Source organism: Rhinoderma darwinii, chromosome 2, assembly GCF_050947455.1.
Source record: "Rhinoderma darwinii isolate aRhiDar2 chromosome 2, aRhiDar2.hap1, whole genome shotgun sequence".
Taxonomy (NCBI): domain Eukaryota; kingdom Metazoa; phylum Chordata; class Amphibia; order Anura; family Rhinodermatidae; genus Rhinoderma; species Rhinoderma darwinii.
In genome coordinates, this window is record NC_134688.1 from 318906180 (window position 1) to 318929644 (window position 23465).

General features: G+C 41.7%; 1 protein-coding gene across 4 annotated transcripts in view; it reads right to left on the reverse strand.

Annotated features, from left to right (window-relative positions):
- The window catches only part of LOC142743140 (uncharacterized), a 139912-nt gene that overhangs the window by 101954 nt on the left and 14493 nt on the right, over nt 1-23465 (reverse strand). For 3 of the 4 annotated variants that reach the window (XM_075853577.1, XM_075853578.1, XM_075853576.1), the window contains exon 3: nt 18232-18310. The exons of the other annotated variant lie outside the window; for it this stretch is intronic. In XM_075853577.1, coding sequence (XP_075709692.1) covers nt 18232-18285 — 54 coding nt within the window. In that variant the 5' untranslated portion in view covers nt 18286-18310. The remainder of the gene's footprint in view (nt 1-18231; nt 18311-23465) is intronic. 4 annotated transcript variants of the gene reach the window in all.

Here is a 23465-nt window from a genome sequence, read left to right on the forward strand (position 1 = left end):
GGTCTAATAGGGGTCTCCGTTTATACAAACGGTCAAAACTGGGGTCATCTCTGGGTGGGCACGGCTCATTATCAGTATAAGGATAGAAGCGAAGTATTGCCTCATTTATTTTTTTAGGTTACAGCTCAGTTCTGAAGTTGCTTTGAGGGGCCCATATATTAGAAACCCCTATCAAACACCCCATTTTAGAAACTAGACCCCTCAAAGTATTCACAACAGAATTTAGAAAGTTTAGGAACCCTTTAGGTGTTTCACAGAAATTTAGAGCAAAGTAGAGGTGAAATTTACATTTTTTTTTGTGTCAGAAAATCCTCTTTATACCATTTTTTTTATAACACAAAAGGATTTATCAGAGAAACGCAACTTAATACGTATTGCCCAGATTCTGTAGTTTTGAGAAATATCCCACATGTGGCCCTAGTGCGGTAATGGACTGAAGCCCCGGCCTCCGAAGCAAAGGCGCACCTAGTGGATTTTGAGACCTCTTTTTTATTAGGCACCATGTCCGGTTTGAAGAGGTCTTGTGGTGCCAAAAACAGTGGAAACCCCCCAAAAGTGAGCCCATTTTGGAAACTAGACCCCTTGAGGAATCCATTGTAGTTTTCTTGGGGTGCATGCGGCTTTTTGATCAGTTTTTATTCTATTTTTAGGTGGCGTGGTGTCTAAAAAACAGCAATTCTACTATTGTTTTTTCATTCTATTTTTTTACAGCGTTCACCGTGCGCTATAAATGACATTCACTTTATTCTGCGGGGCGATACGATTACGGCGATACCAGATGTTTATAGTTTTTTTTATGTCTTATGGCGTTTGCACAATAAAATACGTTTTGTAAAAAATCATTCACTTTTTGTGCTACCTTATTCTAAGAGACAGAACTTTTTTATTTTTCCATCAATAAAGCCGTGCGAGGACTTATTTTTTGCGTAACGAACTGTAGTTTCGATCAGATCCATTTTTCGGTACATGCGACTTTTTGATCTCTTTTTATTCCATTTTTTGGGAGGTGAAGTGACCAAACAATTGTGATTGTGGTACGGTTTATTATTATTTTCTTTTACAGCGTTCACCGTGCGGGATAAATAACGAAATAATTTTGTAGTTCAGGCCGTTATAGACACGGCGATACCAATTATGTATAGTTTATTTGTTTATATATTTTTATTAATAATAAAAAGGACTGATAAGGTAAAAAGGGGGATTTTTACTTTTAATACTTTTATTTTCTTATTTTTACACATCTTTTTTTTACTTTATTACTTTGTCCCACTAGGGGACTTGAGGGAAGGAGGCCCGGATCGCAATTCTAATACACTGCACTACATGCGTAGTGCAGTGTATTAGAGCTGTCAGCTAGTCACTGACAGCAAGCATAGTGGGTCCTGACTTTGTCAGGACCCACTAGGCTTCCGTCGATGGCATAGACGGACGCGATTGTTTGGTGTCCGGTTTCCATAGTCACCATCGCCGGCCGCTATCGTGTAGCAGGCTGGCGATCGCAGCTTTTTTAGGGGTTAAGCTGCCATCTCTATTGAACGCGGCTTTTAAGGGGTTAATCAGCGGGGACACAGCGATCGGTCCCCGCTGTAGGAGCTGTGACAGCTGCTGTACGAGACAGCAGCTGTCACAGCTCCTGTATGTGTACGGAAGAACGGCAGAAACGGCCGTTATTCCCGAGACTTACTATTAGGTCATGGAGCGCGAACGATACAGCTACCATGACCTAATAGTACGTCCAGGAGCGGGAAGGGGTTAATTTCTAATAAAAAAATAAAATAATTATGACCACATGTGGGGTATAGCTGTACACAGAAGAAATTTCTTTACAAGTGTTGGGGTGCTTTTTCCTCCTTCATGCTTTGTGAAAATTAAAAAATTCAACATTTTAGTGGAAATAATGTTGATATTCATTTTCACTGCCTAATTCTAATAAATTCTGCAAAAGACCTGTGGGGTTAAAATGCTCACTATACCCCTAGATTGATCCCTTAAGTGGTGTAGTTTCCAAAATGGGGTCAGTTTTGGTGGGCTTCCACGGTTTTGGTCCCTCAGGGACTTTGCAAATGAGACATGACACCCGAAAACCATTTCAGCTAAATTTGAGCTCCAAAAGCCAAATAGCGATCCTCCCTTCTAAGCCCTGCTGTGGGTCCCAACATCAGTTTATTACCACATATGGGGTATTGCCGTAATCGGGTGAAATTGCTTTACAAGTGCTATGGTGTTTTTTCTCCTTTATTCCTTGTAAAAATTAAAAAAGGTCTGCGTTTCTCACACACACACAAAAAAAAAAAAAAAAAAAAAAAAGATTTTCATCTTCACAGACTAAATCAAACACATCTAGCAAAAAAACTGTGGGGTCAAAATGCTAACTATTTCCAAGATAAATTAATTGAGGGGTGTAGTTTCCAAAATAGGGTCACTTTTGTTTTTTTTACTGTTTTGGTACCACAAAACCTCTGCAAACCGGACATGGTGCCTAAAATATATCCCAAAATCCACTAGGTGCTCCTTTGCTTCGGAGGCCTGTGTTTCAGTCCATTAGGGCACTAGGGCCACATGTGGGATATTTCTAAAAAAAAGTCCTGCACAATCTGGGCAATACATATATTGAGGTGCATTTCCCACGTAAAACCTTCTGTGTTACAGAAAAAAACTGTATTACAAATGAATTTTGGCAAAAAAAATAAAAAATGAATTTCGGGAATTTCACCTGTACCTGAGAAACGCCTATGGGGTTAAAACACTTTCTGAATGCGGTTTTGGATACTTTGAGGGGTGCAGTTTTCAAAGTGGGGTGATTTATGGGGACTTTCTAATATACAAGGTCCCCAAAGCCACTTCAGAACTGAACTGGTTCCTAAAGAAAATGGCCTTTTGAAATTTTTGGGGAAAATATGAGAAATTGCTGCTAAAGTTCTAAGCCTTGTAACGTCCTGGAAAAATATATGTTCAAAAAACGATTTTGTGTGGTATTACTGTCTGTCTTACAAGCAGATACATTTAAAATTAGAAAAATGCTAATTCTTGCACATTTTCTCTAAACTTTGATGTTTTTATTACACATAAATATTGAATTTAAATCTCCCCAATTTTTTTTACTAACATAAAGTACAATATGTCACGAGAAAATCTCAGAATCACTTGGATAGGTAAAATATTGGAGAAGTGGTGACTCGAGACCAGGCATGGTTATGGCTAATAGATCTACTGCAGAAAATATTCGTCGGCTATACTTGAATATGCAGGGTACCCCAGTCGATCCTGCTGATCACCTGCTGGTCTCATTAGATGCCTCCATGGCCTTCGACATGGTTGAGTGGGGCTTCCTGCAGGAAGTATTGGGGTAGATGGGTTTTAGTCCAGTATTTAGGAAGTGGATAAAAATAATATACATCTTAGACTGCGGGGGACATGTTTAAATAAATGGGGAAAAACAGCAAATTTCTTGCTTGGTAAGGGGCCCCTGCCAGGGATGCCCTTTGTCCCCTCTTATTTGCTTTGGCAATTGAGCCTCTTGCTGTGGCAATAAGATGAGATATAGGTATCGGCAGATTTAGAAGGGGCGGGATGGAGGAAAAAATTATGCTATATGCAGATGACTTAATGCTATTTTTGGAGGATAGGGGGAGATCGCTGTCCCGTGCTATGGAAAAAATATATGAATTTTCTGGGTACTCTGGTATACAGATTAATCGCGATAAAAGCCTAATTATGACTCTGGATAATTTACGAACGGATGGTGCTCTCCCTGTTTGCAATACTTCATTTAACTATTTAACTATTTGGGGATAAAAGTCTCTAAGAACATTGACGAATATGTGGAACTAAATATAAAACCTTTACTAAGTTCAAAGAGAAGGTTAAAATTTGGTCAAAACTCCCACATTCTCTACATGGGCGTTCTACATTGGTTAAATCAGTGCTCCACCCTCAGCTTTTATAGGTTTTGATAAATAGCCCAGTACGGCTGAACTCTAAAATATTTAAAATAATAGATGCAATTTATATGGATATAATATGGAAGGGCCGTAATGCAAGAATAAGATTATTTCTCTGCAGAGTATTCAAAGAGGAGGAGGGGGGGGGGGGTTAGCCATTCCAAATACTCAGATGTACTTCCTGGCAGGTCAAATGCCTCAGTGGAGAGGCTGGGGCCTAAATAGCTGCGGGGATATTCCTGGGAAATTGGTTAGGTACTATAGAGCTGGGAATCCAGCTATGGTAATATTAGAAGCGAATTAAAAAAAACAAAAAAAACTTTCCTGATAAATGTCCCACTGGGGCGATACTTCAGAAGGTATGGAGTAAAGAAAGTAATGGGGATAGGAGACTACATTGAAATGTCGTTTTTAATGGAGAAGTCTGAAAATGAGGGAATGCTATAAATTAAAGAATTTCCAGAATTGGGAAGGCAGTGGTATATACAGATTGGGACATGTGATGGAAGGGGGGAAAATGTAAGAACTTTCAGAACTCTGTCAGGAATTTGGAATCAGCGATACATGCTACTTTCAGTATCTACAGCTGGCCTCAGTCCTTAAAGAGACTCTGTCACCACATTATAAGTGCCCTATCTCCTACATAAGGAGATCAGCGCTGTAATGTAGGTGACAGTAATGCTTTTTATTAAGAAAAACGATTTTAAACCACTTTATGAGCAATTTTTAGCTTTATGCGAATGAGTTTCTTAATGCCCAAGGGGGCGTGTTTTACTTTAGACCAAGTGGGTGTTGTACAGAGGAGTGTATGACGCTGACCAATCAGCGTCATGCACTTCTCTCCATTCATTTACACAGCACTAGCTAAATAGTTATATCATTATGTGCCGCTACATACACAAACACTTACATTACTACAGTGTCCTAATAATGAATATACATCACTACCAGCCTGGACGTGATGTTTATTCAGAATCCTGACATGTCTGTAGCGTCTCTGTGAGATTCCAGCGAGGCAAGCGTAATCTCGCGAGATTAAGATGTAACCTGTCATTTCAAACGAGATTACGCTTGCCTTGCTGGAATCTCACAGAAAAGATTCAGAAGGGTCAGGATTCTGAATAAACATCACGTCCTGGCTGGTAGTGATGTATATTCATTATCAGGACACTGCAGTAATGTTAGTGTTTGTGTCTGCACATAGAGATATAACTAGATCGCTAGTGCAGTGTAAATGAATGGAGAGAAGTGTATGATGCTGATTGGTCACTGATTGGTTTAAAATAGATCATTTTTCGAAATAAAAAGCATTACTGTCACCTACATTACAGCGCCGATCTCCGTAGGTACGAGATAGGCCACTTATAATGTGGTGACAGCGCCTCTTTAAAGTACAAAATATAACAGTTGAAAAGTGGGAAATCCGGTAAAGGGAGCCGGTCACCAGAATGTCCATATTAAACTAGTAACAGGGTATTGCAGAGGAGACTAACCTGTTTCTAGAGTTTAGTTTCAATTTCTTCTTACTGCCTCCTTTGAATAGAAATAAGTTTTAAGTTTATGCTAATGAATCATAATGAGTTATAATCAGTCAATGTAAGAAGGAAGGGGGGAGGTTGAACTGGGGAGCGACGCAAGAAAAGTTACGGTCATGCCCTCATTGCACCTACATGCTCATTAGCAACTTATTTCTCTACAAAAGGAGGCAGAAAGTACAAATTGAAACAGGTTAGTCTTCTCTACAATACCCTGGTACTAGTTTAATATGTACATTCTGGTGACAGACTCCCTTTAAAGAATTGTTTTTGAACTCTATCTTTAAAAAGGGGATAAAAAAAAAATCTGAATTGATTAACCCCTTCAGGACACAGCCAGTTTTGGCCTTGTGGACGCAGGCGATTTTTTCAAATCTGACATGTGTCACTTTATGTGGTAATAACTCCGGATTGCTTTTGCCTATCCAAGCGATTCTGAGATTGTTTTCTCGTGACATATTGTACTTTACGTCTGTAAAAAAATTTGGTCGATAAATTCAATATTTATTTGTGAAAAACACCAAAATTTACAGAAAATTTGCAAAAAATTGCATTTTTCTAAATTTGAATGTATCTGCTTGCAAAACAGATATTAATACCACACACAATAGTTACTAGTTAACATTCCCCATATGTCTACTTTATGTTTGCATCATTTTTTGAACATCCTTTTATAGGACGTTACAAGGCTTAGAACTTTAGCAGCAATTTCTCACATTTTCAAGAAATTTCCAAAACCTATTTTTTCAGGGACTAGTTCACTTCTGAAGTGGCTTTGAGGGCCTTATATATTAGAAACTCCCCATAATTCACCCCATTTTAAAAACTTCACCCCTCAAAGTATTCAAAACAGCATTCAGGAAGTTTCTTAACCCTTTAGACATTTCACAGGAACTAAAGCAAAGTAGAGGTGAAATTTACAAATGTAATTTTTTTTGCAGAAATTCATTTGTAATAGAAAAAATTCTGTAACACAGAAGGTTTTACCAGAGAAACGCAACTCAATACTTATTGCCCAGATTCTGCAGTTTTTAGAAATATCCCACATGTGGCCCTAGTGTCCCAATGGACTGAAACACCGGCCTCAGAAGCAAAGGAGCACCTAGTGGATTTTGAGGCCTCCTTTTTATTACAATATATTTTAGGCTCCATGTCTGGTTTGAAGAGGTCTTGTGGCGCCTAAACAATGGAAACCCCCAAAAAGTGACCCCATTTTGGAAACTAGACCCCTCAAGGAATTTATCTAGTTGTATAGTGAGCATTTTAACCCCACAGGTTTTTTGCTGAATTTATTGGCGTTAGTCTGTGAAAATGAAAATCTACATTTCTTCTGAAGAAACAGACAATTTTTAATTTTTGCAAGGAATAAAGGAGAAAAAGCACCCCAACATTTGTAAAGAAATTTATCCTGATTACGGCAATACCCCATATGTGGTCATAAACTTATATTTGAACACATTACAGCCCTCAGAAGGGAAGGAGCGCCATTTGGGTTTTGGAGCTCAAATTTTGCTATAATGGTTTTCGGTGCCATGTCCCATTTGCAACGCCCTCGAGGGACCAAAACAGCAGAAACCCCCCAAAAGTGACCCCATTCACTATCAGAATCCAAGAGAGCAAATGCCTCTTAAGTGGTATATAACTTGCGTGCCATTTTTTACGTATTTTTTTTTTAACTTATTTTTTGTAACTGTTTTAATAAAAGTAACAAAGAAAAAGTCCACTAATCCATTGATCAATAAATTTATGAACAACCCTAAGGCCCTGTTCACACAGAGTTTTTTTTACAAGTTTTTCGGCGCGGAAACCGCTCCGCAAAACTCGTCAAAAACCGCCCGAAAATGTCTCCCATTGATTTCAATGGGAGTTGGATGAGCTTTTTTACCGTGAGCAAAAAAAACGCATCGCGGTAAAAAGAAGCAACATGACCTATCTTGAGGCGGTTTCCGCCTCCAAAACCCCATTTCAATCAGTCAGAAGGGTAAAAAAAACACCTCGACGAGTGTTTTGACGAATTTTTGGCAAACAACGTCCGGAGCAGTTTTTGCAGGAGGAATTTTCCTCCTGCAAAAAATTCCGTGTGAACACAGCCTAACAATGAATCAATGTATTTAGAATTTACAGACGTGTAAAATATATGAAGGGATTTATATAAGTATATGTGTGTATACGTATATATTACATGTACGTATATATCTATATGATGATATAGATATATAACATCCCTATTAATTTTTAGTATTAACAAATTTCAAATATATGTCTATATATAATATATATTACGTGTGTGTCTGTGTGTGTATATATATATATATATATATATATATATATATATATAATATAGACGTGTATATATATATATATATATATATATATATATATATACACACACACACACACACACACAGTATATAAATATATATCTATATCATTTTATAGATGTAAATATATAGAGACAGATATATATCTGTCTCATACATATATATATATATATATATATATATATATAAAATTATATAATATATATCTATATATATATATATATATATATAATGTGTGTATATATATATATATATACACACACACACACACATTATAAGCCCTAATTGATTATTAATTAACTAATTAATTGTCCTAGTCTGAGTACTATCTACCTAAACTATAACTAGCTGCCTACACTAAACTATGTGGAGGTGTTATTTGTGTGTGTTTTTCACAGTCATTGTGTCTTTATATGAGACACACAGCAGCTGCTCGGCACAGCTTCTTCTCCCCCACTGTCTCAGAACGATCTGACAGGGAGGGAGGAGAAACAGTGTAACAAACAGCACGAAAGTTTGTTGCTGCAACAAACTTTGCTGTGATCACGATAGATTTATCATGGTGATCACGTCATCAGGACCGACACCAATCCGGTCCTGATGTCTTCTCTCAGCACTTAGGCTGCTAGTAGCAGCGTGTGCTGAGAGATTCAGAGCACAGGGAGAGCGCTGTGCACTCTGTTCTGGCACCACGTGAATTAACGGGCTGCAGGAGAAAAGCCCAGCACGGCAGCCCGTTAATCTACGTGGGCTGGTCGTGAAGGGGTTAATGAAATAATGGTCAACTGGGAACATCTAGTGGGAAAATGGGAGAAGGATGTAGGGAAACTAGAGGAAGAACAACGGATAAATATATGTCAGGTAGTTCCTTTGCTATCTATATTCCCCTCCCAAGGGGCCTCTCAACTCTTTAGGTTACATAGAGCTCATACGCCAACTAGATTAAAAAAATAAAAATGGGATACAGAGAGACGGATCGCTGTCCAAGATGTAAGGGCCTGAAGGGAGATTTGATCCACACGTGGAATTGACCGAAGTTAAGAAGATACTGGAGTAGAGTTATAGAAACTTAGAATAGAATTTACAATATGGAGATACATGTATACTCGGGAGGCAGTCTAGGGATAACTCCCAGAAAAAGATCACTAGGTTAGGCTGGATTCACACGAGCGTGTTCAGTCCGTGATATATGGTCCGCAGGTCAGTGCGTGAACCACCACTCATTAGTGCAGCGTCGGCCGCATCACTTCATGCGGACCGCGCGCACTTCCTGTCAGGAGCGGGGCAATGACTGTATTACACAGCCGCAGCCCCGCTGGCGGAGATCAGAGAAACCTTTCATCTCCGCCGTTATCCCCGTGAATGCTGCGATCACAGCGGACTGCAGCATTCAGGGGAAAAAGAGAAGGGGGGGGGGGGATTCCCCTTGGATCGCGTCACAGGGAATTCCTGTGACCTGATTGAGGGACATACCATATATGGGCAGACAGCCCAGGGTCCATTGAAGGACCCCAGGGCTGTCCTACCATATTTCCTGTTGTTAGGGCATACTTGGGTGTGTCCTAACAACTGCCTGTGTACAACTGCCAGGCTAATGTACTGTAATATAGATATATGCCAGTACATTAAAGTTTCAAAAATAAAAAGTTAAAAAAAAAGTAATAATATACACATACGCCTTTTTTAAAATAAACGTTAAACTAAGTCTCAATACATAAAACATACACATATTCACTATTGGCGCGGCCGTAATAACCTGCAGAACAATTTTTTTTTAATCATTTATGATGTGTACGCTATAAAAAAAACAAAAACTGCTTTCTATCACTTATTGTGAGGCACGAGGTGCGATGAATTTCACCTCCATGTGCCTTACATTAATAGTAATTAACCCCATCATGTACCTCACACATTAACCCATTATGACTGGGAAACATGATGGGGTTAATTACTATTAATGTGAGGCACATGGAGGTTAAATTCATCATCACCTCACATCAGAAAGAGCTCAGGAGGAAGGGAAATCTTTGCCAAGCGAGTGTCGAAGGCGACCCCCAAAACCAACGATCTGCTGGGATGGGGATAGGAAAGACTTGGATAATACTAGGGACATGTGAATATGCATCCTTGAAGTACACAAAAGAAAGGAACGAGACCATGTAAAAGGGGACAGCAGTCACTGAGTACTTTGAGTCTGAATCAGCAGACCAAGCCTGGAGCCAAGTGGTTCTGCAAATAGCGACAGAGGAAGCAGAGGCCCGTGCCACCAGGTGGGCAGCTTCAGATATAATTGGGCGCATTGGCAGTAAGGTGAGAAAGATCAGCTAGTTATTCCGGAGAAGGACCGGAGAGCAGGCCATGACTGAGTTTGTGTGCCCACTCAGCAACACCTTTGCTAACCCATTCAGATGCAAATATGGGGTGATAGGCATAGCCAGGGGCCTCAAAAGTGGTTTTAGCAAATGAGTCCACGCGGCGATTCAGAGGATCTTTTAAAGGAAGTGGAATCCGCTATCGGCAAGTTAGAGGCCCTAGCTGAAAGAGAAACCGGAGGATCCACCGCCAGAGTCCTTGCCCATGCAGAAGGATTTCCCTCTTGAAAAGGGTAGAAAACATCCAGACTGCTAGAATGAGAAAACTTCTTGTCCAGGTGCTTCCATTCCTTAACCCCGTCCCGAGATTTGACGTATCCATACGCCAAAGTCGGGTAGGGGAAGTATGGAACGGGCTCACGGAGTGAAACCGCTCCATACGATGCCAGTGTCAGCCGTTTGTTACAACCGACACTTCAGAGTAATGAGCGACATCACGCTCGAGCATGATCCCGGTCGTTTAACTCGTTAAATGCTGCGGTCAATAGCGACCGCAGCATTTAAATAACTAGAAAGAGGGGGGCGACCCCCCTAACAGCTCATCGCGCCCCCCCGCAATGCAATCGCGGGGGCGATGGTTGCTATGACTGCCTGGGGGCCTAATGAAGGGCCCCAGGTCCGCCTCCGGCAGGGCTTAATAGAAGCCTGTCAGAATCACGATATACTGCAATACATTAGTAAAAAATTAAAAAAAAAGTTAAAAAAAAAACAAACAAAAAAATTACATAATTGGTATCGCCGCGTCCGTAAAAGTCTGAACTATTACAAGATATCATTATTTGACCCGCACAAAGAAAGCCGTAAAAAAATAAAAAATTGTAAACGCCAGAATCTCTATTTTTTGGTCACCTAATCTCCCACAAAAAAATTAAATAAAAAGTGATCAAAACGTTGCATGTACACCAATATGGTACTATTAAAAACTACAGCTTATCCCGCAAAAATAAGCCCCCATACCACTTAATCGCGGAAAAAAAAAAAAAAAAAAAAAAGTTATGGCTCTCGGAATATATATATATATATATATATATATATATATATATATATATATATATATGTTTTAATTGCACAGTGAATTCCGTAAAAACGGCGTGCAAAAAACCATGGAGGAATCGCTGTTTTCTCAATTTTCTACCCCACAAATAATTTTTTTCCCGTTTCCTACTACATTATATCGCAAAATAAATGGTGCTACGAAAAACTACAAACTCGTCCCGCAAAAAATCAAGCCCTCATAGGACTATATCGACGGGAAAACAAAGAAGTTATGGCTTTTGGAATGTGGGGAGGAAAAAACAATCTCCATCTACATACACTTCTCTCCACAACGCCCGCTTGGTCAAAAAGTAAAACACGCCCAGTTGTCCATTAAGAAAGTTATTAGTATAAAGCTAATATGTCATAACTCCGTCAAAAATTATCGTTTTTCTAAATAAAAACCACTGCTGTAATCTACATTACAGCGCCGATCACATTATGAACAAGATAGGCCACTTATAATGTGGTGACAGAGCCTCTTTAATGGTGGAGATCGGAGCTAGCTCTGGTCCCTGACATTACAGCAGGGTGTCAGTTGTAATACACAGCTTAGGGATGCACGATAACGTGCAGCCTCAAACGGTTCAATACCGTTATTTAATGTATTTCGATACTAAAAACTGTGCGGCCGCACAGCTAAGTATAGGAACACATGCATGTATGAGAGCGGGGCTGCGGCAGTGTGATACAGCCATTGCCTCGCTCCCAAGTCCTGACAAGTGCACGCACGCTCAGCATGAGGTGATGCGACCTGCGCTGCACTAATGAGCACCCGCACTGAAGATAGAACATGGCGGGCGCACTGCAAAACACCCCCATGTTCTGCCTTCGGTGCCTGCACCGCCGCTTATTAGTGCAGCGCCGGCCGCATCACCTCATGGTGATCGCGCGCGCACTTATTGTCAGGAGAGAGGCAATGGCTGCATTACACAGCCACAGTCCCGCTCTAATGGCGGAGATCAGAGAAACCTCTGATCTCTGCCGCTATTTCCATGAATGCTGCGGTCAAAGCGGACCACAGCATTCAGGGGGAAATTAGAAAAGGGAAATGCCCTTTGGATCGCATCACAGGGAATTCCTGTGACACGATCGAGGGCCATACCATGTATGAGCAGACAGCCCAGGGTCAATTGAAGGACCCCAGGGCTGTCTAACCATATTTCCGGTTAGGACATATGGAGGTATGTCCCAACAACTGCCGATGTACTATTAGTACACAGGCTAATGTACTGGCATACAGATATATGCCAGTACATTGAAGTAAAAAATAAATAAAACTAGCTTTTATACCCGGCGCTGCTCGGGAGGTTGACTTACAGTATAGATAGAGTAAAAGCTCACTATTTAAATACCTCTAATTGCTAGAGAGTGTAAATAATGTTATTGGAAGCATAAAAGAAATGAAATGAAGCAATATATTAATTACAGATTTATATAGTGTTGATTTAGGACTGCAGGTTTCTACTCCAACGCTTTCTTGTAAACTATATTTTTGGTCTTTTGATCCGGTGCCAAGATGTAGAGATTCTTTCCAGTGCCAACTCTGGAGCAAGCAACATATAGTTGTCCATGGGAAAAACAGGGACTTTGAAGGTGTATTCCTGCCACTTTCAGGGATTGACCTTGAGCCTTGTTAATTGTTGTCATTGCAAAGGCTAGGCGTACTCGGAACTGCTGCCGCTTGAACTCTAAAAGGAACATCATTTGGAGCGAGGGGAATGAGAGGAATAAACACAACTTCCCCTTGGCACATCCTGTTAGTATGGTGGCCTCGATGACGTGATCCATTTTAAACCAATGAAAAAATAAATAAATCGGGCTTCAAACAAACAAACTTTGGAAAATATATGATAAGATAAAGTAATGTTAAATGAAAAAAAAAACAAAAACAAAAAAAAAAAAAACACACACACCCCAATACATAATACATTTATAGTGTCATTTAGGTTTACGCGGTTATAAAATAAACTGCTCTTTCACTTACTAACGTGAGGCACGAGGTATTATGAATTTTGAATCTCCATGTGCCTCACATTATTAGTAATTAACCCCATCATGTACCTTACACATTAAACCAAAGTTGTCCATTATGACTGAGAAACATGATGGAATTATTATTGTCGTCAAAAGTATCGTTTTGGTATAGAGTATCGCAATACTACACGAATTATCGGCATCGAAGTCCAAATTCTTGTATCGTGACATCCCTAAAACAGCTGACACCCGCGGCACAAGCCGTGGGTGTCAGCCATTAACTGTACATGTTGCACGAATACCTCACCGCTAACGATGTATAATTACGACAAATGTCGGGAAGGGGTTAAAACAAAAGCAGTAGCTTAATTTTTTTTTCGTTTTATATAGGGGAAAGTGGGCAAAAATAAGAGAAAAATTAACATTTCCCTTTAAATATTTAATGCAAGTCCATTTTGGTGTTCCCCCACCAATCTGAGACACAAAGTAGCAAGCCTATTACAAATTATTTTAGTGGGGATTTTTATGTCCTGGTTTAGTAACAATATCTCGCTATAGGACTCTGGCAAAGAGATCCTTGTCTTTCTTACCAGTCACCACTATATAAGCCTGATTGGTAGAAAATCTCTTTTTAGATCTCTTTGAAAAAAATATTTAAAAGCTTGCTCTAACAGGTCTCCTGCTTTGTCTTTTACTATTTTGTAGAATTCTGCATTATAGCCATCAGGACCGGATGCTTTGTTTAGCAGCAGTTTATTGCCTCTTATTTCTTTTTTTTCTCTCTCCATTTAACATATCCTGTTCTATCGCCTTTAATTTCGGCAGATTAATTCAGTTTTAAAAAATTTGCCATCTTCTCTCTATCGCACCCTTCAGGTCCTCTGTATAGGTGTTTATAAAAAAAACAAATACTTCTGCAATCTGACATAAATGTCAGATAGATGCGGGTCTCACCTCGGACCCGCACCTATCCCTAGAATGGGGTCCCCTAAAGCCCATTCTAGCCTTTTGTGCTAACGCTGCCTCCCGGCCGCTTACTGATTACATGGTCGGGAGTTCCAGAAACTGAGTAACACGCTGAGCTACGCTGTTTCCGGAACTCCCACAGAACTGAATAGTGGTTACGAAAACAGCTCGCATGCTACGTTGCTTCTGTAACTGCCATTCACTACTATGGGAGTTACGGAAATAGCGCAGCTAAGCAAGTTACGCTGCTTCCATACCTTGCGACCATGTAATAAGGAAGTGGCCGGGAATCCGTGTGAGCACAAAAAGCTAGAACGGGGTTTAAGGTAACCCATTCTAGAGATAGGTGCAGGTCCCTGCATCGCATCTATCTGACATATAGGACATATCCCAGGGGCGTAGCTAGGGGGGGGGGGGGGGGGGAGGCGGGGCATGTGCCCCGGGCCCAACTTAGAGGGCGGCGCCAGCGTCACTCCTGCACTAGAATTGTACCTGCGTCTATAGGACACAGGTACAATTAGAAGCAATGAAAGGCCGGGTACGTTCCGTGCCCGGCCATTCAGCGCTTTTCTACGAGTGCGGTATCGCGATTCTGTCGTTGAAGGGCGCTGACTGACAGGGAAAGTCATTCTGCCCAGCCAATCAGCACCTTTCATAGATGCTTCGTTCAACCCCAGGAGACCTGCGCAGAAGAGAGCAGGTCTCCATTGCTGCCGGACGGCGTGGGAACGGGATTAAGGAGAGTTTGAATAGTTTGTTATTTTATTGTAATAATAAAAGTGTGTGACTTTATCTATGGGGGGCGCTATATACTGGGGTGGGCTATCTATGGAGCGCCATATACAGAGGTGGGCTATATCTACAAGGGGGCTATATACAGGGGTGGGCTATATGTGGGCATTATCTACAGGGGGCTCTATGGCAGGCACTATCTATAGGGGGCACGGTGTGTGTGAGACAGTGTATCGTGCTATTATAATTAGAGGTGCAGTGTATGGCGCTATTATATTTAGGGGCGTAGTGTGTGGTACAATGAGAACTTCATCTTTATTTATAGCTGTAGAAATGTTGGAAAAGTGAGGCGCTGAAGACATCTGAGCGACAAACTGCAGAAATGGTCTATGACCGGGAGAAGTCGTCATAGAGGTCTGGACCGGATGGAGAAAAAGAACTAGAATCTGAGACGTCATTTAATATAAATGTTTATTCTGCCTCTAATCAGCACTGTAGTCACTGTATGATCTGCAGCGAGATGATGGGTGGTAGGATTATGATACGATTTATTTTTTGTGAAACAGCATCTCAGCATATCCTTACCATTATTCGGGCCATGCTGGGAGCTGTAGTTTTACGCCGTACATACCTATATGGCAGGGGTTGAACTAAATTGAGCTGTATTTGTGCTGGTGTTGTATTTATGTACGGAGCTTTGTTCTGGTGCTGTATATGTACAATGTACAAACATTTTTATGCTCGAGTAACATAAAAAGAAATGTGGAAAAGAAATGACACGTCATTGATTGGTAGAGAAAATAAACACGGCGAGGGGGAAGGAGATGTCGGGAAAGAGGTGGGGGGGGGACGCCAAACGAAATCTTTGCTCCAGGTGCTGGAGAACCTAGCTACGCCTCTGCATATCCTGTGGATATATCCCTCATAGGAAAACACCTTTAAGTTTTTAGAAACCGGTGGCTCCATAGCTAGATACACCAAAGCGGTCTTCCCTGATTTTAACTTGTGACCGGTTTTTGGGGATTCTGACATCTATGGCAGTGCCATAGTGGTGTTTTGTAGTAATGTTGTATGAGGTAGTTTCGGTCAAGCCACTAGACCAGGGGTCTCAAGCACGCGGGCCGCCATCTGCGGCCCGCGGGACACAGAGCCACTATTACAGGCTCTGCTCCGAGACTCTAGAATTCCCTGACATCACTGTCCATATATGGACAGTGTGTCAGGGTCTTCCCCAGAGCGGAGACCTGGGCAGAGCGCTAGCATCTGCTCTGCTCCGGGACTCTGTCGAATTCCCTGACATCGGTGTCCATGTTTGGACACACAATGTCTGGGGCTTCCCCAGAGCCGGAGTCCCGGACAGAGCGCTAGTATAGGTTCTGCTCTGGGGAAGCCTCTGACATCGCTGTCCATACATCGACAATGATGTCAGGGGCTTCCCCAGAGCAGGAGTCCCAGTGATGTCAGGAGCACAGCTGGAATCCCAGGAAGAGCCTACTAGCGCTCTGCCCGGGACTCCAGCTCTGGGGTTGCCCCTGACATCTCCGTCCATATATGGACAGTGATGTCAGGAGCAGAGCTGGAATCCCAGCTGAGTGCTAGAAGCGGCTCTGCTAAGGGACTCCAGCTCTGGGCAAGCCCCTGACATCACTGCGGCAGCATCCAGAGGGCACTGCGGCAGCATCCACAGAGGGCACTGCGGCAGCATCCACAGAGGGCACTGCGGCAGCATCCACAGAGGGCACTGCGGCAGCATCCACAGAGGGCACTGCGGCAGCATCCACAGAGGGCACTGCGGCAGCATCCACAGAGGGCACTGCGGCAGCATCCACAGAGGGCACTGCGGCAGCATCCACAGAGGGCACTGCGGCAGCATCCACAGAGGGCACTGCGGCAGCATCCACAGAGGGCACTGCGGCAGCATCCACAGAGGGCACTGCGGCAGCATCCACAGAGGGCACTGCGGCAGCATCCACAGAGGGCACTATCTAAAAAGGGGCTGCCCAATCTTGACGTGTGTCTGCCAAACGCTGCTAACTGAGCCGCCGGACTGCATTTAGCGACACTTAAACTGGAAAACTGGATTGTTGAAATAAGCACGTGGAGAAATATCTCAAATTTTAAACCTAGCGGTATTATTATAGTATTGTTATAGTAGTTCAAATAACTAATTGATTAACAATAATTTTGTATTGTATCAAATTTGAAAGTAATGCGGCCCGTCAACTTCCCATTTTTTCTATATGTGGCCCACTTACCTGGCCGAGTTTGAGACCCCTGCACTAGACTGTGCTATTTTGGGACTTGTACTGAAATACTATATAAGAGGCATTATTAAAGAGACGGTCACGAGTTTATCAATTCCCTATGTCCTAACTAATCTAATAGGTGCTTTGCTGCTGCTAACTAAAATGTGATTTGTTTTCAAAAACTTTTATTATTTGCAAAGTTATGAGCATTTTCCTAAATATGTAAATGAGCATTTATTAGACAACTGGGAGTTAACTCCTGAGGTGGAGCTACCCAACAGCCTCTGACGCTGTCCTATCAGAATGAAGCTGCCTCACACAGTGTGAGAGACAGTCTAGAGGGAAGGGAGATCACTTCAAACACCCATATCTCGGGCTGTGGACCACCTAACGGTTGGCATATGAAAGAGGAGATTCTAGTCTTTCATATGACACCAGGATCGTAGTTCCAGCTGTGACACAACCGGAGATATCGCCAGTTGAAAACAGTCGGGAATGGAAGTTGTATACTATAAGATCAGGCTGTATTGCTGGGCAGGGAAGGGGGAGAAGCTGTATACTGATTGGCCAGCGGCATACAGAAAACATTACACCGCCCAGAGTGAAATGAAATAGTCATCTCCTATTTGGCTATTAGAGCCACACAAGCATATTTAGAAAAAAAGCTCATAACTTTGCAAATAATAAGTTTTTTTAAAACAAAATCACACTGTAGTTATCAGCAGCAAAGCGCCTATCAGATTAGTTAAGTGATAGGGAATTGATAAACTGGTGACAGAGTCCCTGTAATGTTGCATTTGTGTTCGGTGGTGCTCTTTTCTATATTTTTTGTTTCTTTTCATTTCTATTACATATGGAATTATGATGTACAGGATTATGTACCGGTGCGATGTATCTTATTATTGTATATATGGCTCAATGATGTACCAAAGGGAGCGAGAGGTTCTGGATTTGTAGCTTCTACGGTGTTCAATTTCTAAAAAGGTTAAAAACTATTTTTAAAAGAGTTACATTATTCCACTGTTCACACATCAATTTTACAATACTTTTCTCTTATCAGTACCTATATTACTCAATCAGTAAATTAGTGTAGCAAAAACACTTACATCCATCTGGTGGTGTCCACGATGCCATCCTCTGTCTCCCCCGCGGTGATACATTTCTTGTAAAGCAGACCTGTGCACCCTTCACAAAACACAAGGTTTCATTTATACTTCAAAAAATAAATAAATTTCAAAAACTGAAACAAAATAGACACCTGAAGCAGTTCTGCCTTTAATGGGGTACTCCAACAAATCTATAGATTTATGGCATATCCTTAGGATTCCTACCAATCAAAATGGGTATCTCAAGACTCCTACTACGCTGTTAAACTCGGCTGATATGGGTGCAAAAAAAAAAAAAAAAAAAAAAGAGAAGCAGAAGAAAACTGCCACATATACATGTCTTTCCACGTTGTCGTCTGAGGGAGACATGGAAGCACCCACGCATGCTGGCATAGCGGTTTCTCATAGCCTTTACAAGGGTATTCCCATCTCATATTTATGAGATAAAGTAACAGCCAGCATTGGTTCAACTTTTTTTTTTTTTGTAACGTCACATAGAATACATTTTGTTCTAAACGATCATACAGCATGCACCACGGTGATAAATTTAGCGCATCCTGTGACTGCCTAGTCTCATAAGATGGATGATGGAGACGCAGTTTACAGCGTTCAGCTGTTTCAGTCATACTAATACACATATAATGGAGAACCAGGGCGTATGCTCGTCCTCCCCTCCATACAAGCCCCTCTTTACAGCAGGGGGTGCAGTGTGGCGGACGGGGGGGCACGATACCCATGTTCTAGTGATTCGAAAGGGTTCAAATCTGTGGGACCCCGGCAATCAGAAACCTACCACTTATACTGTGGATAGGTGATAAACGTCTATTCTAGGAATAACCCTTTAACTATTTGTGTTGATTTGGGGTAACCATAAAGAGGGGTTGGGTTAAAGGGACTTTTTAATTGTAATTCTTTTAATTTATATTTTGTTCTATTTATTTAACCTATTGTCCTGGGGCTGGAAACAGCTGGGATGACAGTCAGCACTCCAAATTGCAGGAAAATTTCTGGAAATTCTATACTATGTCACATATCATCAATGTGGTATATAAATTTGTAGCAAATTTCAATAGCAATGTTTCAGGCAACAGCCTTTCTTCACACTGGGGAAGAAAGTGAATCACGTTACCTAGTGGAGAATGGAGAGGTAGTCTCGCATATGCATTCACTTATGTGGGAGTTAAAGAAACAGATGATAAGCTTGCGGTGGACCCAGTCCTTTCTAGATAAACATTTATGGCATAATGTCATTCATCAGAATATCCTTTTAACATTATCTTTAATTCTATCCAGTCTCATATTGCAATAAAACTTTGATAAAAAAACAAAACAAAATTCTTCTATACGTTTTCCGGGAGATCATCCGTGGCAGTAAGGCAACGGTTTGTTATAAGAGAACTAGAACACTAAGGCCTAGTTCACACGGGGGAATTTGCAGGCAGAAAATATCTGCCTCAAAATTCCTTCAGGACCTGTCTGCACTTTCTTGCAGTGTTTTTCGCACATGGCCATTGAAGTTCCGCGGGCAAAAAAAAACAACGACAAAAAACGCTTTCTCTGCCTCCCATTCATTTCAATAGGTCAGAGGCGGAACCATGGCAAGAAAGAACAGGTCGCTTTTTTTCCCTACGAGCAGCCAAAAGCCACAGAAAAAAAACAAAAACACGCCTCCGCCTACCATTGAAATCAAAGGGAGGCGGTTTCGAACTTCCTTTGTCTCTGCGTCAAAATCAGCACCAAAAAAAACTCTGTGGGAACTGGCCCTAGGGGTGGGTTCATACACAGTGGAAAAAATTTTTTTGCTATAGGACTAGCCTAAAAACCCACGGAAATTTTGCATTGCAATAGGTGAAATCTGCAGCATGCCTCCAATACAATGCTGAATGTTTTCCACTTCATGTGAATAAGGTTTAGTAAAACCCCCCATTTACTTACATTGTACTGTAGTTTTTATTGAAATTGTCGAGTCCACATTGAAAATCACAACAGAAATTTGATGTGTTCAAGCGGCTTTAGTCAAGCTACGGCGGATTTGTTGCAGATTTTCAATAAGGTATAGTCCATTACATGTGCACGCGTCTTCGAAACCCTGTTCCCATGCAGCCCAAAAAAATCTGTGTGGACTTTAGGATATGCTGCAGATTAAATCCAAAGCACATCAATTCGGTGGCATATTTCACAGTTTGCAAAGCATAGGGTGAAATCCACATGCAACACATGCAGATTTTGCGGTGGTGGATTTTCTGCCAAATTCACTGCAGAAAATATCCCCAATGTCTGGCCTTAAGAGGCTCTGTCACCAGATTTTGCAACCCCTATCTGCTATTGCAGCTGATCAGCGCTGCAATGTAGATAAGAGTAACGTTTAGTTTTTTCAAAAACGAGCATTTTTGGCCAAGTTATGACCATTTTTATATTTATGCAAATGAGGCTTTCTTAAGTACAATTTGGCGTGTTTAAAGTTATGTACAAGTAGGCGTGTATTGTGTATGTACATCTGGGCGTTTTTACTTGTTTTACTAGCTGGGCGTTGTGAATAGAAGTGTATGATGCTGACGAATCAGAGTCGGGGATTCCTTAGAGTCGGGGATTCCTCTGCAGAAGTGAGTGACTTCGCTGTGTCCATATCTGGACAGTGTAGTCACGCACTTCTCCTGTAGCGGAATCCCCAATCCCCGGCCGGGGATTGGGGATTCCGACTCCTACAGCGAGCAATAAAGACCCTCCTCCTCCTCACATGCACTCTGCACTGTGAGGAGGAGGAGAGAGAGTGCGCGAGCGACGGTAGACCCGGCCATCACTCGGGACACATTCCGGTGATGGCCGGTTATTACCCGGCCCCATAGACTTCTATGGGAGCCGGGCAACCGGCCGAAAATAGAGCATGTCCTATTTTTTGACGGCCGGTTTTCCCGGCCGTCAAAAAATCGGTTGTGTGAATAGCCCCATTAGGGGTCTATTATTCCTAATGCAGCCGGGAAACCCTGTCGTGTGAATCCCGCCTAAAGCGGCTGCTTTGTTAGAAATATATTGCATTCTTATCTTGGGGGGCCGTACAGAAGAAAAGCGATGCTATTTTCTAATAAGGGAGGCATGTGCCTAGAAATGCATTTGACTGTCTATATGACTATGTCTTGCTAGCAAAGAAGTTTGTCCCATATTTGTATCATTCTGATGCCGTTGTCAACAGCGTTCTGGTCTGAGGTGTAACAAATAGCGGAAAAAATAATCTGTACTGGAGTGAAGGGCAATATATACAAATGGAGGAAAATGTATCCAACTATGTTGCAAACTCGAGTCTGTTCACTAGATAGAAGAACACCTGCAGACAAGCTTTTTTTTTTTTCAGTGACTGGTTGTACAACGTCTCTTTAGCTCCATCAATCCTTATGAGGGACGAACGTGCCAAGTGATGCGGTACACCATAACAGGCCCCTGCCCAGCAAGGTAGGAACCGCTATGTGCACAAAACAACCAATCACCTACAGAATATATAGAGGGTAAGTCCAAAACCATTTATAGGAACAGTAAAGGATCGCTAATCCCCAAAATGATGTCAGTATTTCCAGAAGTATTGTTGGATGTACTACGTCCAGTAAGAACCCGAACAAAACTGTAACAAAGCCCATGGTGTATTGATAAGGAACAGCTCGATTATTAGAGATCCTCCAAATAAAAAAAAAAAGATCATGCCCATATCACGGTTCGGAAATATGAATGTAACAGCTGTATGTGGCAGGACATAGTCATAAGAACAGTCAAAATAAAAAAAATTGTGGATGTGGGATTTTGTACTGGACAATTAATTCCAGAACTTGATCACCCACAAGTAAATTAAAAAAAAAAAAAGTCATAAGGGATAAAATTAGTTTCACGGTCTGAAAAAAATGTGCTCTACAACCTCTCCGACAAGAAATCATCCGTACTTGGAAAGCCCACAAACTAAAAAGAAAATATAAAGAAATGGACTCCCTAAAAAACCCCCCACCCACTTTTTTTTTTTTTTTTTGTGTTAAATGCTAGTAATTTGAAACTGTGTGAAAGGTTTCAAAACAGGGGTAGTTACAAAGGGCTGGTTTTGATGGACACATGGGGCAATAAAAGCGGGTATCCCTCCTCCTGCCATGCTTGCTACATACCAGACACCTTTTTTGGGGATATATTTGGGTCTCAGTGGAAGGAATAGGGTGTAAAAAGTGGCGCTCTGAAAGCCTGCGCACATCCTCAGAGTCGCAGGATTGTGCAGGTATAGTGCACTCAAAAAGGAGATGCTCAATGACCTTCTCCTGAAATTGAAGAAAAGTGAGCGTTCCTTGGGCTTTTTTTAAAATAAAACTGTTATAGGTAGCAACCTGGATGAGGTAGATTGCTACCTTTTTGTACCAGGCCTTACTTTTGCACTTCACCAGGTAAGGCTGAAGCACCTGGTCGGAAAGGTCTACACCCCCCAAACATTTGTTGTAGTCTGTTACACAGACAGGTTTCTGCTTTGCAGTGGTAGCCCCCCTCTCCGTAATTGCCACAGTGGTGTCCGTGTGTACTGTGGACAGCATGTAGACATCCTTCCTGTCGGTCCACTTCACTGCAAGTAATTCCTCACTTGCAAGGGCCATGGATGTTTCTGTTTCCAAACGCCTGGACACCAACGGTTGTGGGAATCCCACTGTTCTTCCGTACTGTCCCACAGGCCCCTGTATTTGCAGCATGGAGGGCTTTATAAAGGGCAACACCTGTATAAAAGTTGTCTGTATAGACGTGGTACCCCTTGTGCAGAAATGGCTCCATTAGGTTCCACACTATTTTGCCAGAGGTGCCAACAGTTTCTGGGCAGCCTTGGATATGAATTTGGCAGTCCCTGCCTTCATATATTTTAAAACCACAGGTGTAACCCGTTGTGCTCACTTTGTATAATTTCACCCCTATATCTGGCTCGTTTGGAAGGGATGAATTGACGAAAGGAAAGACGGCCTTTGAAGCCCATGAGCGATTCATCTACAGACAAATTTTTGTCAGGGGTGTACAACTTTAAAAATAAATCATTTAGAAGGGCGATTAATGGCCTTAATTTATTAAGCCGATCATAGGCTGGGTCACTTCTTGGGGGACTTGGGAATTGTCTGTAAAATGCATGAATCGCATTAGGGCCTCATAGCGGTTTCTGGACATCACTGGTGCAAATACAGGGGTAGCGTGGACAGCACTAGAAGTCCAGTAGTATCGGACAGATGTTTTTT